Source organism: Oncorhynchus keta, chromosome 28, assembly GCF_023373465.1.
Source record: "Oncorhynchus keta strain PuntledgeMale-10-30-2019 chromosome 28, Oket_V2, whole genome shotgun sequence".
In the NCBI taxonomy this organism is placed as follows: domain Eukaryota; kingdom Metazoa; phylum Chordata; class Actinopteri; order Salmoniformes; family Salmonidae; genus Oncorhynchus; species Oncorhynchus keta.
Genome location: NC_068448.1, coordinates 78,766,103 through 78,783,057, shown reverse-complemented (window position 1 = coordinate 78,783,057; position 16,955 = coordinate 78,766,103). Strand labels below are relative to the sequence as shown.

At 41.0% G+C, this 16,955-nt stretch overlaps 1 protein-coding gene across 20 annotated transcripts in view; it reads left to right on the top strand.

The window, feature by feature from the left end:
- LOC127912937 (eyes absent homolog 1) overlaps positions 1–16,955 on the top strand; it is a 160,031-nt gene that overhangs the window by 34,804 nt on the left and 108,272 nt on the right. For 12 of the 20 annotated variants that reach the window (XM_052484053.1, XM_052484052.1, XM_052484051.1 and 9 more), the window contains 3 exons: positions 4,420–4,486; positions 5,534–5,679; positions 12,462–12,599. In XM_052484053.1, coding sequence (XP_052340013.1) covers positions 5,577–5,679; positions 12,462–12,599 — 241 coding nt within the window. In that variant the 5' untranslated portion in view covers positions 4,420–4,486; positions 5,534–5,576. The remainder of the gene's footprint in view (positions 1–4,419; positions 4,487–5,533; positions 5,680–12,461; positions 12,600–16,955) is intronic. The other 8 variants (XM_052484054.1, XM_052484040.1, XM_052484036.1 and 5 more) reach the window with 3 other exon arrangements.

Here is a 16,955-nt window from a genome sequence, read left to right as displayed (position 1 = left end):
AATTAAACATCACCTCACTACCCAGTATAATTAAAACATCACATCACTACCCAGTATAATTAAACATCACCTCACTACCCAGTATAATTAAACATCACTACCCAGTATAATTAAAACATCACTACCCAGTATAATTAAACATCACATCACTACCCAGTATAATTAAACATCACTACCCAGTAAAATTAAACATCACTACCCAGTATAATTAAACATCACTACCCAGTATAATTAAACATCACTACCCAGTATAATTAAACATCACTACCCAGTATAATTAAACATCACATCACTACCCAGTATAATTAAACATCACTACCCAGTATAATTAAACATCACATCACTACCCAGTATAATTAAACATCACTACCCAGTATAATTAAACATCACTACCCAGTATAATTAAACATCACATCACTACCCAGTATAATTAAACATCACTACCCAGTATAATTAAACATCACTACCCAGTATAATTAAACATCACTACCCAGTATAATTAAACATCACTACCCAGTATAATTAAACATCACTACCCAGTATAATTAAACATCACTACCCAGTATAATTAAACATCACTACCCAGTATAATTAAACATCACTACCCAGTATAATTAAACAACATCACTACCCAGTATAATTAAACACATCACTACCCAGTATAATTAAACACATCACTACCCAGTATAATTAAACATCACTACCCAGTATAATTAAACATCACCTCACTACCCAGTATAATTAAACATCACTACCCAGTATAATTAAACATCACATCACTACCCAGTATAATTAAACATCACTACCCAGTATAATTAAACATCACTACCCAGTATAATTAAACATCACTACCCAGTATAATTAAACATCACATCACTACCCAGTATAATTAAACATCACTACCCAGTATAATTTAACATCACATCTTTACACCTCTGGACCATCAGGGGAGGGGAACCGAGCCGGAGGCGTGTGTGTGTGTGTGTGTGTGTGTGTGTGTGTGTGTGTGTGTGTGTGTGTGTGTGTGTGTGTGTGTGTGTGTGTGTGTGTGTGTGTGTGTGCGCGAGCTGCGATTAGAAGGTTTAGTCAACCGGAAGCAGGTGCTGATGATGATAAGGGATAAGTGTTCAATATTAATAACAATGTTTCCCTACGGTTACATACAGTTACATACAGTTACAGTTACATACAGTTACATACAGTTACAGTTACAGTTACATACAGTTACAGTTACAGTTACATACAGTTACAGTTACAGTTACATACAGTTACATACAGTTACATACAGTTACAGTTACAGTTACAGTTACATACAGTTACAGTTACAGTTACATACAGTTACATACAGTTACAGTTACATACAGTTACATACAGTTACAGTTACAGTTACATACAGTTACATACAGTTACAGTTACAGTTACATACAGTTACAGTTACAGTTACATACAGTTACATACAGTTACATACAGTTACAGTTACAGTTACATACAGTTACATACAGTTACATACAGTTACAGTTACATACAGTTACATACAGTTACATACAGTTACATACAGTTACAGTTACTTACAGTTACAGTTACAGTTACATACAGTTACAGTTACAGTTACATACAGTTACATACAGTTACATACAGTTACATACAGTTACAGTTACATACAGTTACATACAGTTACAGTTACAGTTACATACAGTTACATACAGTTACAGTTACAGTTACATACAGTTACAGTTACATACAGTTACATACATTTGCATACAGTTACATACAGTTACAGTTACATACAGTTACATACAGTTACATACAGTTACAGTTACAGTTACATACAGTTACATACAGTTACAGTTACATACAGTTACATACAGTTACAGTTACAGTTACATACAGTTACAGTTACAGTTACATACAGTTACATACAGTTACATATAGTTACAGTTACAGTTACATACAGTTACATACAGTTACAGTTACATAAAGTTACAGTTACAGTTACATACAATTACAGTTACATACAGTTACAGTTACAGTTACATACAGTTACAGTTACAGGTACATACAGTTACAGTTACAGTTACATGCAGTTACATACAGTTACAGTTACAGTTACAGTTACAGTTACAGTTACATACAGTTACATACAGTTACATACAGTTACAGTCACAGTTACATACAGTTACAGTTACATACAGTTACAGTTACATACAGTTACATACAGTTACAGTTACAGTTACAGTTACAGTTACAGTTACATACAGTTACATACAGTTACATACAGTTACAGTTACAGTTACAGTTACATACAGTTACATACCGTTACAGTTACATACAGTTACATACAGTTACATACAGTTACAGTTAGATACAGTTACATACAGTTACAGTTACAGTTACATACAGTTACATACCGTTACAGTTACATACAGTTACATACAGTTACAGTTACAGTTACATACAGTTACAGTTACAGTTACATACAGTTACAGTTACAGTTACATACGGTTACAGTTACATACAGTTACAGTTACATACAGTTACATACAGTTACATACAGTTACAGTTACCGTTACATACAGTTACAGTTACAGTTACATACAGTTACATACAGTTACAGTTACATACAGTTACAGTTTCAGTTACATACGGTTACAGTTACATACAGTTACAGTTACAGTTACATACAGTTACAGTTACAGTTACATACAGTTACAGTTACAGTTACATACAGTTACAGTTACAGTTACATACAGTTACAGTTACAGTTACAGTTACATACAGTTACATACAGTTACAGTTACAGTTACATACAGTTACAGTTACATACAGTTACAGTTACATACAGTTACATACAGTGACATACAGTGACATACAGTTACATACAGTTACATACAGTTACAGTTACATACAGTTACAGTTACATACAGTTACAGTTACATGCCAGACATCTACATTAGTTTGTCTTAAATTGCACCCTATTCCGTATATAGTGCACTACTTTAGACCAGGGCCCATAGTCAAAGACCCATAGTCTCTGGTCAACAATGATGCACTATATATAAAATAGGATGCCATTTGGGACACACTCTTAGTATCCCCCTCCCCGTCCCTACGGAAACTAAATACTTTGTTTTTTTTGTCCCAATTAGACAGTTGTTATAGAACGATGTCAGTTGACATTTGAACCTGGTTCAGTGATTTTTATTTTTTTATTTAACCTTTATTTAACTAGGCAAGTCAGTTAAGAACAAATTCTTATTTATAATGACGGCCTGCCCCGGGTCAAACCCTGACCCTGACGCACTCTGGGCCAATTGTGCGGCGCCCTATGGGACTCCCAATGCGATACAGGCAGGATCAAAACAGGGTCTGTGGTGACGCCTCTAGCACTGAGATGCAAATTTACTAACTGTATTTATTGTTTCTAATGATTAATGGATCAATAAAAATTATTATCAATTCAAAAAGTGTAACTGTATTACATTTGGTGTGTCATTTTAACAAAAAATAATTTTAAATATTTTTACTCAAAACTATACACTATGCACTGACTTAAAATAGCCTTTAGTAAAGTGCAAAGACAACGTGAAAATGCAGCATTGGTCACAGTAGGTTTGTGTTTAAAAACGTTGATTAGGAAGTGCATCCACAGTAATACACCGTGTGTTTCATGAAGGAATGATAATGTGGTAGCGCTAGTTACAAGCAATCACTTTCAATTTGGTCCTGGCCTGGCCTTGAAGCCTGGGGCTGAATCCCAAATGGCACACTATTCCCTACATATGGGTCCTGGTCAAAAGTAGTGCACTATAAGGGAATAGGGTTCCATTTGAGACAGGCCCCAGGCAACAGGCCCACATTGATTCAGACCATTCTGAGTGTGTTTACACCAGCCTAGCTGTCGTCATGGCAGCGCCACAAAGTATCTCACAGAGGCAATATCCCAAATAGCACCCTATTCCGTACACTCTTAGAAAAAAAGGGTTCCAAAAAATGTTTCTTCGGCTGTCCCATGTGAGAACTCTTTTTGGTTCCAGGGTTAGGGTTTCCACCTTCTGTGGAAAAGGTTCTACATGGAACCCAAAAGGGTTCGACCTGGAACCAGAAAGGGTTCTCCTATGGGGACAGCCGAAGTACCATTTTGGGGTGCCCTTTAGGACACAGAATATATACGCTGGTCAGCAGAATAAACCCTCTGGGTTTTTACCTGATTATTTTGCTTCATTATTGCGCCCCGGTTTTAAACCTTAAATAAGGTTGGGGAAATAAATGGAGTAACACAACGCAATTACACTTTCCTAGGAATCCAGAAGTTCTGTTGGCGAAAGATAATATTTACTTTTATTTACCTTATATCTTTAATGTTTAAATATGTACTCCCCCCCCCACCCTTCTTTCTCTTCAACTCTCTCTCTCTCTCAGTTATTGGAACCAGTGGCTTCAGCCCAAGACAAACACACCAGTTCTCCTCGCAGATTTACCCTTCCAAGTAAGGCTTCTTTTATTTAGCTTTAGAAAATAAACGGCATCCCAACTTCATTGGGTTCCTTTAATTAGATCCTGCTGCGAGATGTGGAGGCTTCTACCTGCTTTGTTTGCCTGGATGTCTGCCGTTTGTGCACTTACCAAATCAGTTGTAATTATTATCTTGTCCTCTGTGACGTATAGTTCTCATTTTGCTGTCCTGGTGCTAGTCTTACTCTTCAACTAATTAGTATCTCTCTTTACGAGCTTCTGACAACTACGGAACCTTCTATAGCAGCAGAATCACAGAATGTGTCTGATTTGTTATGGTTTTATTTGTTGGGTAAAATATGTTCCTCCTTTCTCTCTCTCTTTCTCTCTCTCTTCCTCTATTTCTTTCTCTCTCTCTCTTTCTCTCTCTCTTCCTCTCTTTCTTTCTTTCTTTCTTTCTTTCTCTCTCTCTTCCTCTCTTTCTTTCTCTCTCTCTCTTTCTCTCTCTCTTCCTCTCTTTCTTTCTTTCTCTCTCTCTTCCTCTCTTTCTCTCTCTCTCTCTTCCTCTCTTTCTTTCTCTCTCTCTCTCTTTCTCTCTCTCTTCCTCTCTTTCTTTCTCTCTCTCTTCCTCTCTTTATTCCTCTCTCTCTCTTTCTCTCTCTCTTCCTCTCTTTCTTTCTTTCTCTCTCTCTTCCTCTCTTTCTTTCTCTCTCTCTCTTTCTCTCTCTCTTCCTCTCTTTCTTTCTCTCTCTCTTCCTCTCTTTCTTTCTCTCTCTCTCTTTCTCTCTCTCTTCCTCTCTTTCTTTCTTTCTTTCTCTCTCTCTTCCTCTCTTTCTTTCTCTCTCTCTCTTTCTCGCTCTCTTCCTCTCTTTCTTTCTCTCTCTCTCTTTCTCTCTCTTCCTCTCTTTCTTTCTCTCACTCTCTCTTCCTCTCTTTCTTTCTCTCTCTCTCTTTCTCTCTCTCTCCCTCTCTTTCTTTCCTTCTCTCTCAAACTTTTTTTCTTTTTTTCTTTCTTTCTTTCTCTCTATCTTTCTTTTAATTTATTTCTCTCTCTCTTCTCCTTGTTTCTTTTCTGAAATAGCAGACCGTATCCACATATTCTCCCTACTCCTTCATCCCAAAATATGTCTGCGTACGGTCAGACACAGTACACCACAGGAATGCAGCAGGCCGCAGCCTATGCTAGCTACCCCCAGCCTGGACAACCCTACGGGATACCTGCCTATGGTAAGCACAGGCCAAACCCATGCCTCCTGAATATTGCATGAAATTTACATTACAAACCCACCACTTCCATCTCAAACCCATCACTTCCATCTCAAACCCATCACTTACATCTCAAACCCATCACTTCCATTACAAACCCATCACTTCCATTTCAAACCCATCACTTACATTACAAACCCATCACTTCCATTACAAACCCATCACTTCCATTTCAAACCCATCACTTCCATTACAAACCCATCACTTCCATCTCAAACCCATCACTTCCATTACAAACCCATCACTTCCATCTCAAACCCATCACTTCCATTACAAACCCATCACTTCCATTACAAACCCATCACTTCCATTTCAAACCCATCACTTCCATTACAAACCCATCACTTCCATTTCAAACCCATCACTTCCATTACAAACCCATCACTTCCATCTCAAACCCATCACTTCCATTACAAACCCATCACTTCCATCTCAAACCCATCACTTCCATTACAAACCCATCACTTCCATTACAAACCCATCACTTCCATTTCAAACCCATCACTTCCATCTCAAACCCATCACTTCCATTTCAAACCCATCACTTCCATTACAAACCCATCACTTCCATTACAAACCCATCACTTCCATTTCAAACCCATCACTTCCATTACAAACCCATCACTTCCATCTCAAACCCATCACTTCCATTACAAACCCATCACTTCCATTTCAAACCCATCACTTCCATTTCAAACCCATCACTTCCATTACAAACCCATCACTTCCATCTCAAACCCATCACTTCCATCTCAAACCCATCACTTCCATTACAAACCCATCACTTCCATCTCAAACCCATCACTTCCATCTCAAACCCATCACTTCCATCTCAAACCCATCACTTCCATTACAAACCCATCACTTCCATTTCAAACCCATCACTTACATTACAAACCCATCACTTCCATTACAAACCCATCACTTCCATTTCAAACCCATCACTTCCATTACAAACCCATCACTTCCATCTCAAACCCATCACTTCCATTACAAACCCATCACTTCCATTACACACCCATCACTTCCATTACAAACCCATCACTTCCATCTCAAACCCATCACTTCCATTACAAACCCATCACTTCCATTACAAACCCATCACTTCCATTTCAAACCCATCACTTCCATCTCAAACCCATCACTTCCATTTCAAACCCATCACTTCCATCTCAAACCCATCACTTCCATCTCAAACCCATCACTTCCATCTCAAACCCATCACTTCCATCTCAAACCCATCACTTCCATCTCAAACCCATCACTTCCATCTCAAACCCATCACTTCCATCTCAAACCCATCACTTCCATTTCAAACCCATCACTTCCATGTCTGCATACTAGATGTATCCGTATCATCAGGGCACCTCATGCCACACATGCAAATACACTTATATTACTTATAGTTAGCTATGTTACACGTATCTTTTGTAATAAAGAATTAAGTGTGATAATAATGTCTATACAGTGGGGCAAAACAGTATTTAGTCAGCCACCATAAGCATTTGTTATTGACCAAATACTTATTTTCCACCATAATTTGCAAATAAATTAATTAGAAATCCTACAATGTGATTTTCTGGGAAAAAAATGCTCATTTTGTCTGTCATAGTTGAAGTGTACCTACCCATGATGAAATTACAGGCCTCTCTCATATTTTTAAGTGGGAGAACTTGCACAATTGGTGGCTGACTAAATACTTCCTTGCCCCACTGTATTCGATAAAGATCCGGGGCCCTCAAGTATGTTGTTGTGTTACAGCCTGAGTTTTAAAATGATTAAATTGAGATTGTCACTGGACTACACACAAACACCACATAATGTCAAAGTGGGAATTGTGTTTTTAGATTTTTTTTTTTTTTTATATATTTTTTTTTTTACAAATGAACAATACATGAAAAGCTGAAATGTCTTCAGTCAATAAGTGTTCAAGCTCTTTGTTACGGTAAGGAGCCTAAATAAGTTCAGGACTGAAAACGTATAAGTGTTCAAGCTCTTTGTTACGGTAAGGAGCCTAAATAAGTTCAGGACTGAAAACGTATATAAGTGTTCAAGCTCTTTGTTACGGTAAGGAGCCTAAATAAGTTCAGGACTGAAAACGTATAAGTGTTCAAGCTCTTTGTTACGGTAAGGAGCCTAAATAAGTTCAGGACTGAAAACGTATAAGTGTTCAAGCTCTTTGTTACGGTAAGGAGCATAAATAAGTTCAGGACTGAAAACGTATATAAGTGTTCAAGCTCTTTGTTACGGTAAGGAGCCTAAATAAGTTCAGGACTGAAAACGTATAAGTGTTCAAGCTCTTTGTTACGGTAAGGAGCCTAAATAAGTTCAGGACTGAAAACGTATAAGTGTTCAAGCTCTTTGTTACGGTAAGGAGCCTAAATAAGTTCAGGACTGAAAACGTATAAGTGTTCAAGCTCTTTGTTACGGTAAGGAGCCTAAATAAGTTCAGGACTGAAAACGTATAAGTGTTCAAGCTCTTTGTTACGGTAAGGAGCCTAAATAAGTTCAGGACTGAAAACGTATAAGTGTTCAAGCTCTTTGTTACGGTAAGGAGCCTAAATAAGTTCAGGACTGAAAACGTATAAGTGTTCAAGCTCTTTGTTACGGTAAGGAGCCTAAATAAGTTCAGGACTGAAACGTATAAGTGTTCAAGCTCTTTGTTACGGTAAGGAGCCTAAATAAGTTCAGGACTGAAAACGTATAAGTGTTCAAGCTCTTTGTTACGGTAAGGAGCCTAAATAAGTTCAGGACTGAAAACGTATAAGTGTTCAAGCTCTTTGTTACGGTAAGGAGCCTAAATAAGTTCAGGACTGAAAACGTATAAGTGTTCAAGCTCTTTGTTACGGTAAGGAGCCTAAATAAGTTCAGGACTGAAAACGTATAAGTGTTCAAGCTCTTTGTTACGGTAAGGAGCCTAAATAAGTTCAGGACTGAAAACGTATAAGTGTTCAAGCTCTTTGTTACGGTAAGGAGCCTAAATAAGTTCAGGACTGAAAACGTATAAGTGTTCAAGCTCTTTGTTACGGTAAGGAGCCTAAATAAGTTCAGGACTGAAAACGTATAAGTGTTCAAGCTCTTTGTTACGGTAAGGAGCCTAAATAAGTTCAGGACTGAAAACGTATAAGTGTTCAAGCTCTTTGTTACGGTAAGGAGCCTAAATAAGTTCAGGACTGAAAACGTATAAGTGTTCAAGCTCTTTGTTACGGTAAGGAGCCTAAATAAGTTCAGGACTGAAAACGTATAAGTGTTCAAGCTCTTTGTTACGGTAAGGAGCCTAAATAAGTTCAGGACTGAAAACGTATAAGTGTTCAAGCTCTTTGTTACGGTAAGGAGCCTAAATAAGTTCAGGACTGAAAACGTATAAGTGTTCAAGCTCTTTGTTACGGTAAGGAGCCTAAATAAGTTCAGGACTGAAAACGTATAAGTGTTCAAGCTCTTTGTTACGGTAAGGAGCATAAATAAGTTCAGGACTGAAAACGTATAAGTGTTCAAGCTCTTTGTTACGGTAAGGAGCCTAAAGAAGTTCAGGACTGAAAACGTATAAGTGTTCAAGCTCTTTGTTACGGGAAGGAGCCTAAATAAGTTCAGGACTGAAAACGTATAAGTGTTCAAGCTCTTTGTTACGGTAAGGAGCCTAAATAAGTTCAGGACTGAAAACGTATAAGTGTTCAAGCTCTTTGTTACGGTAAGGAGCCTAAATAAGTTCAGGACTGAAAACGTATAAGTGTTCAAGCTCTTTGTTACGGTAAGGAGCCTAAATAAGTTCAGGACTGAAACGTATAAGTGTTCAAGCTCTTTGTTACGGTAAGGAGCCTAAATAAGTTCAGGACTGAAAACGTATAAGTGTTCAAGCTCTTTGTTACGGTAAGGAGCCTAAATAAGTTCAGGACTGAAAACGTATAAGTGTTCAAGCTCTTTGTTACGGTAAGGAGCCTAAATAAGTTCAGGACTGAAAACGTATAAGTGTTCAAGCTCTTTGTTACGGTAAGGAGCCTAAATAAGTTCAGGACTGAAAACGTATAAGTGTTCAAGCTCTTTGTTACGGTAAGGAGCCTAAATAAGTTCAGGACTGAAAACGTATAAGTGTTCAAGCTCTTTGTTACGGTAAGGAGCCTAAATAAGTTCAGGACTGAAAACGTATAAGTGTTCAAGCTCTTTGTTACGGTAAGGAGCCTAAATAAGTTCAGGACTGAAAACAGGACTATATAAGTGTTCAAGCTCTTTGTTACGGTAAGGAGCCTAAATAAGTTCAGGACTGAAAACGTATAAGTGTTCAAGCTCTTTGTTACGGTAAGGAGCCTAAATAAGTTCAGGACTGAAAACGTATAAGTGTTCAAGCTCTTTGTTACGGTAAGGAGCCTAAATAAGTTCAGGACTGAAAACGTATAAGTGTTCAAGCTCTTTGTTACGGTAAGGAGCCTAAATAAGTTCAGGACTGAAAACGTATAAGTGTTCAAGCTCTTTGTTACGGTAAGGAGCCTAAATAAGTTCAGGACTGAAAACGTATAAGTGTTCAAGCTCTTTGTTACGGTAAGGAGCCTAAATAAGTTCAGGACTGAAAACGTATAAGTGTTCAAGCTCTTTGTTACGGTAAGGAGCCTAAATAAGTTCAGGACTGAAAACGTATAAGTGTTCAAGCTCTTTGTTACGGTAAGGAGCCTAAATAAGTTCAGGACTGAAAACGTATAATATGTTCAAGCTCTTTGTTACGGTAAGGAGCCTAAATAAGTTCAGGACTGAAAACGTATAAGTGTTCAAGCTCTTTGTTACGGTAAGGAGCCTAAATAAGTTCAGGACTGAAAACGTATAAGTGTTCAAGCTCTTTGTTACGGTAAGGAGCCTAAATAAGTTCAGGACTGAAAATGTATAAGTGTTCAAGCTCTTTGTTACGGTAAGGAGCCTAAATAAGTTCAGGACTGAAAACGTATAAGTGTTCAAGCTCTTTGTTACGGTAAGGAGCCTAAATAAGTTCAGGACTGAAAACGTATAAGTGTTCAAGCTCTTTGTTACGGTAAGGAGCCTAAATAAGTTCAGGACTGAAAACGTATAAGTGTTCAAGCTCTTTGTTACGGTAAGGAGCCTAAATAAGTTCAGGACTAAAAACGTGTTTAAAAAGGTACGTAATAAGTTGCATGGACTCTTGTGTGCAATAATAGTGTTTAACGTGACGTTTGAATGAATACATCATATCGGCATCCCACATATAATTTATCCGTGAGGTCCCTCAGTCGAGCAGTGAATTTCAAACACAGATTCAACCCCAAAGACCAGGGACGTTTTCCATTTCCTCATAAAGAAGGGCTCTTATTGGTAGATGGGTAAAAAAAGAGAAAAGTCTACATTAAATATCCCTTTGAGCCTGGTGAAGTTATTAATTCCACTTTAGATGGTGTATCAATAAAACCTGGTTCAGTCTGCTTTCCACCAGACACTGGGAGTTGAATTCACCTTTCAACAGGACAATAACCTAAAACACAAGGCCACATCTACACTGGGAGATGAATTCACCTTTCAGTAGGACAATAACCTAAAACACATCTACACTGGGAGTTGAATTCACCTTTCAACAGGACAATAACCTAAAACACAAGGCCACATCTACACTGGGAGATGAATTCACCTTTCAGTAGGACAATAACCTAAAACACAAGGCCAAATCCACACTAGAGTTGCTTACTAACACGAAGACATTGAATATATTATTATATTATTATATTATTATATATTATTATTATATATTAATATTCCTGACTGGCCTAGTTACAATTTTGACTTAAATAAGCTTGGAAATCTATGGCAAGACTTGAACATAGCTGTCTAGCAATGATCAACAACCAACTTGACAGAGCTTGAATCATTTTTTAAAGAATAATGTGCAAATATTGTACAATCCAGGTGTGCAAAGCTCTTAGAGACTTACCCAGAAAGACTCACAGCTCTTAGAGACTTACCCAGAAAGACTCACAGTTGTAATCGCTGCCAAAGGTGATTGTGATGTAAATGACACATTTCTGTATTTCATTTTCAATACATTTTCAAGCATGTTTTCACTTTGTAATTATGGAGTATTGTGTGTAGTTGGGTGAGAAATAAAAACATCTATTGAATCCATTTTGAATTCAGGCTGTAACACAACAAAATGTGGAACAAGTCAAGGAGAATGAAGACCTTAACGATGTTCTTTATTTGTCATTCAAACATACTACATCATTCAAACATGCTACATCATTCAAACATACTACATCATTCAAACATACTACATCATTCAAACATGCTACATCATTCAAACATGCTACATCATTCAAACATGCTACATCATTCAAACATACTACATCATTCAAACATACTACATCATTCAAACATACTTTACAATGTTATGTTTCTTGTATAACTTCAATCGACATTAGTCTGTTAATTTTTAAACCCCCAAACTACTGTTGAATCTGAAGTGATGATTAGGTGTATTATAAATGTATAAATTAGAACAGTTACTAGCAGACTGATTTAAAAAAAAATCTGTCCTACAGGTAAAATTATTCAGTTAACGGAGACAATAATAAACATAACAATACTAATATATTACGTTGTATTTAATATAAAGCTATAGCTCTATTTAATATAATACTGAATTGCTTTTAACATAGAGATAGAGATATGTCTCAAAGTGCCTGGTTTAGAGTTGTCTGACAGCAGTGAGTTGTGTGTGCATCAAATCAATGTGGTGTTACTAACTGATTCAGGTCCATTATGGGCAGGCATAAAGACAGAGGGGGGACTGAGCCAGTCCCAATCCCCAGGACAGACAGGCTTCCTCAGCTACAGCTCAGGATTCAGCACCCCTCAGACGGGCCAGGCTCCATACAGCTATCAGATGCCAGGTGAGGAACACACATAATATACTGTAATGTAGAACTGCCCTGAATTGGCATGTAATGTATTTCTCTTCTCTACTTTAGTCTCCTCTCCTCAACTTCCTAACTTGTCTCTCCTCTCCTCAACTTCCTAACTTGTCTGTCCTCTCCTTCCCTAACTTTCTTAGGGTCTCTCCTCACTCCTCGTAGCTTTCTTACCGTGTCTCTCCTCTCCTAACTTTATTACCTTGTCTCTCCTCTCCTCCCCTAACCCTGCTACCTTGTCTCTCCTCTCCTCCCCTAACCCTCCTACCTTGTCTCTCCTCTCCTCTTCCCCTAACCCTGCTATAGCCCCTTTTCAACTAGCTTCTCTTTGCATTTCTACAAAGGGCAATATCAGAAACAAGGAATTTTCCCCCAATGTCCACAACAGTAATGACAGTTACAGACTTATTCACCCCCCCAAACACACACCACCACTACCAGCACCCCCAAACACACACCACCACTACCAGTACCCCTCCAAACACACACCACCACTACCAGCACCCCCAAACACACACCACCAATACCAGCACCCCCAAACACACACCACCACTACCAGCACCCCCAAAAACACACCACCACTACCAGCACCCCCAAACACACACCACCAATACCAGCACCCCCAAAAACACACCACCACTACCAGCACCCCCAAACACACACCACCACTACCAGCACCCCCTAAACACACACCACCACTACCAAGCACCCCCAAACACACACCACCACTACCAGCACCCCCAAACACACACCACCACTACCAGCACCCCCCAAACACACACCACCAATACCAGCACCCCCCAAAACACACCACCACTACCAGCACCCCCAAACACACACCACCAATACCAGCACCCCCAAACACACACCACCACTACCAGCACCCCCAAACACACACCACCACTACCAGCACCACCCCCAAACACACACCACCACTACCAGCACCCCCAAACACACACCACCACTACCAGCACCACCCCCAAACACACACCACCACCACCAGCACCCCCAAACACACACCACCACTACCAGCACCCCCAAACACACACCACCACTACCAGCACCCCCCAAACACACACCACCACCACCAGCACCCCCAAACACACACCACCACTACCAGCACCCCCAAACACACACCACCACTACCAGCACCCCCAAACACACACCACCACTACCAGCACCCCCAAACACACACCACCACTACCAGCACCACCCCCAAACACACACCACCACCACCGGCACCCCCAAACACACACCATCAATACCAGCACCCCCAAAACACAACACCACTAGCAGCACCCCCAAACACACACCACCACTACCAGCACCCCCAAACACACACCACCACTACCAGCACCCCAAACACACACCACCACTACCAGCACCCCCCAAAACACACCACCACTACCAGCACCCCCAAACACACACCACCACTACCCAGCACCCCCAAACACACACCACCACTACCAGCACCCCCAAAACACACCACCACTACCAGCACCCCCAAAACACACCACCACTACCAGCACCCCCAAACACACACCACCACTACCAGCACCCCCAAACACACACCACCACTACCAGCACCCCCCCCAAAAACACACCACCACTACCAGCACCCCCCAAACACACACCACCACTACCAGCACCCCAAAAACACACCACCACCAGCAGCCCCCAAACACACACCACCACTACCAGCACCCCCAAAACACACCACCACTACCAGCACCCCCCAAACACACACCACCACTACCAGCACCCCCCAAACACACACCACCACTACCAGCACACCACCCCCCCAAAACACACCACCACTACCAGCACCCCCTCCCCCAAAAACACACACCACCACTACCAGCACCCCCCAAAACACCACCACTCCCCCCAAAACACACCACCACTACCAGCACCCCCCCAAACACACACCACCACTACCAGCACCCCCCCAAACACACACCACCACTACCAGCACCCCCCCAAACACACTGCCACTTCCACCCACCGCTTTATGTGTTCTCTCTAACCCTAACCCTCTCCTCTTCTCTCTTCCTCTCCTCTTCTCTCTTCCTCACCTCTTCCCTCTTCCTCTCCTCTTCTCTCCTCTTCTCTCCTCTTCTCTCCCTCTCCTCTTCTCTCTTCCTCTCCTCTTCTCTCTTCCTCTCCTCTTCTCTCTTCCTCTCCTCTTCTCTCTTCCTCTCCTCCTCTCTCCCTCTCCTCTTCTCTCTTCCTCACCTCTTCTCTCTTCCTCTCCTCTTCTCTCTCCCTCTCCTCTTCTCTCTTCCTCTCCTCTTCTCTCTTCCTCACCTCTTCTCTCTTCCTCTCCTCTTCTCTCTTCCTCTCCTCTTCTCTCTCCCTCTCCTCTCCTCTCCTCTTCTCTCTCCCTCTCCTCTTCTCTCTTCCTCTCCTCTTCTCTCTCCCTCTCCTCTCCTCTCCTCTTCTCTCCCTCTCCTCTTCTCTCTTCCTCTCCTCTTCTCTCTTCCTCTCCTCTTCTCTCTTCCTCTCCTCTTCTCTCTTCCTCTCCTCTTCTCTCTTCCTCTCCTCTCCTCTCTTCCTCACCTCTTCTCTCTTCCTCTCCTCTTCTCTCTTCCTCTCCTCTTCTCTCTTCCTCTCCTCTTCTCTCTTCCTCTCCTCTTCTCTCTTCCTCTCCTCTTCTCTCTCCCTCTCCTCTCCTCTCCTCTCCTCTTCTCTCTTCCTCTCCTCTTCTCTCTTCCTCTCCTCTCCTCTCTTCCTCACCTCTTCTCTCTTCCTCTCCTCTTCTCTCTTCCTCACCTCTTCTCTCTTCCCCTCCTCTTCTCTCTTCCTCACTTCTTCTCTCTTCCTCTCCTCTTCTCTCTTCCTCTCCTTTTCTCTCTCTCTCTCCTCGCCTTCCTGTCTCCTCCTCTCTCTTCCTCCTCCTCTTAGAATCAACACAGATGGAAACATGATGGTGGGCCCTTAAGAAGCTTCATGTTCTTCCTTTGTTGTTTTATCCCCTGTTCTCTGAGATCCTATTTGTATTTGTTTAAGAGCCGAGACCATGGTGATTTATACCCTAGATTCCACCCATAAATGTAACTTGCTCTCGCTTTCTCTCTCTCTGGGTCTTTCTTTCTCTCTCTCTCTCTCTCTCTCTCTCTCTCTCTCTCTCTCTCTCTCTCTGTTTCTCTCTGACTTTCTCTCTCTCACTCTCTCTCTGTCTTTCTCTCTCTCTCTCTCTGTCTTTCTCTCTCTCTCTCTCTCTGTCTCTCTCTCTCTGTCTTTCTTTCTCTCTCTCTCTGTCTTTCTCTCTCTCTCTCTCTCTCTGTCTTTTCTCTCTCTCTCTCTGTCTTTCTCTCTCTCTCTCTGTCTTTCTCTCTCTCTCTCTCTCTCTCTCTCTCTCTCTCTGTCTTTCTCTCTCTCTCTCTCTGTCTTTCTCTCTCTCTCTCTGTCTTTCTCTCTCTCTCTCTCTGTCTTTCTCTCTCTCTCTCTCTCTCTCTCTCTCTCTCTCTCTCTCTCTGTCTTTCTCTCTCTCTCTCTCTCTCTCTCTCTCTCTCTCTCTCTCTCTCTCTCTCTCTCTCTCTCTCTCTCTCTCTCTCTCTCTGTCTTTCTCTCTCTCTCTCTCTGTCTTTCTTTCTTTCTTTCTTTCTTTCTTTCTCTCTCTCTCTCTCTCTCTCTCTCTCTCTCTCTCTCTCTCTCTCTCTCTCTCTCTCTCTCTCTCTCTCTCTCTCTCTCTGTCTTTCTTTAATTCTAAAAGTAGATCAGGCTCGCTGCCATGTTGTTTCCCTTCATGGTTGGTTTCTGTCAGAGAACCTCAACAAACTTTATGCGTTCTCCAACAGAAAGCGCTACTTTACATTACATACTGTAGTCATTATCCCAAGATGGCTAAGGGAACTATAATTATAACACACTTACACAGGTAGTTACTCTGGTATAAGAGGCCTGTACCAGAGACACCATTAACTTACTAGCTATGCTCAAAAAGCCTCCTCTATTCTCAGTAGCCATGCTAATAGCTAACTGTAGCCTACTGTATCAGTGTTAGCTGTACCTAACTGTTGCGTATCAGCGCTAGCTATAGCTAACTGTAGCCTATCAGCGCTAGCCATAGCTAACTGTAGCCTATCAGCGCTAACCGTAACTAACTGTAGCCTATCAGCGCTAACCGTAACTAACTGTAGCCTATCAGTGCTAACCGTAGCTAACCGTAACTAACTGTAGCCTATCAGCGCTAACCACAGCTGACTGCAGCCTATCAGCGCTAACCACAGCTGACTGCAGCCTATCAGCGCTAACCACAGCTGACTGCAGCCTATCAGCGCTAACCACAGCTGACTGCAGCCTATCTACCACAGATCTAATCCAATGATTATTGAC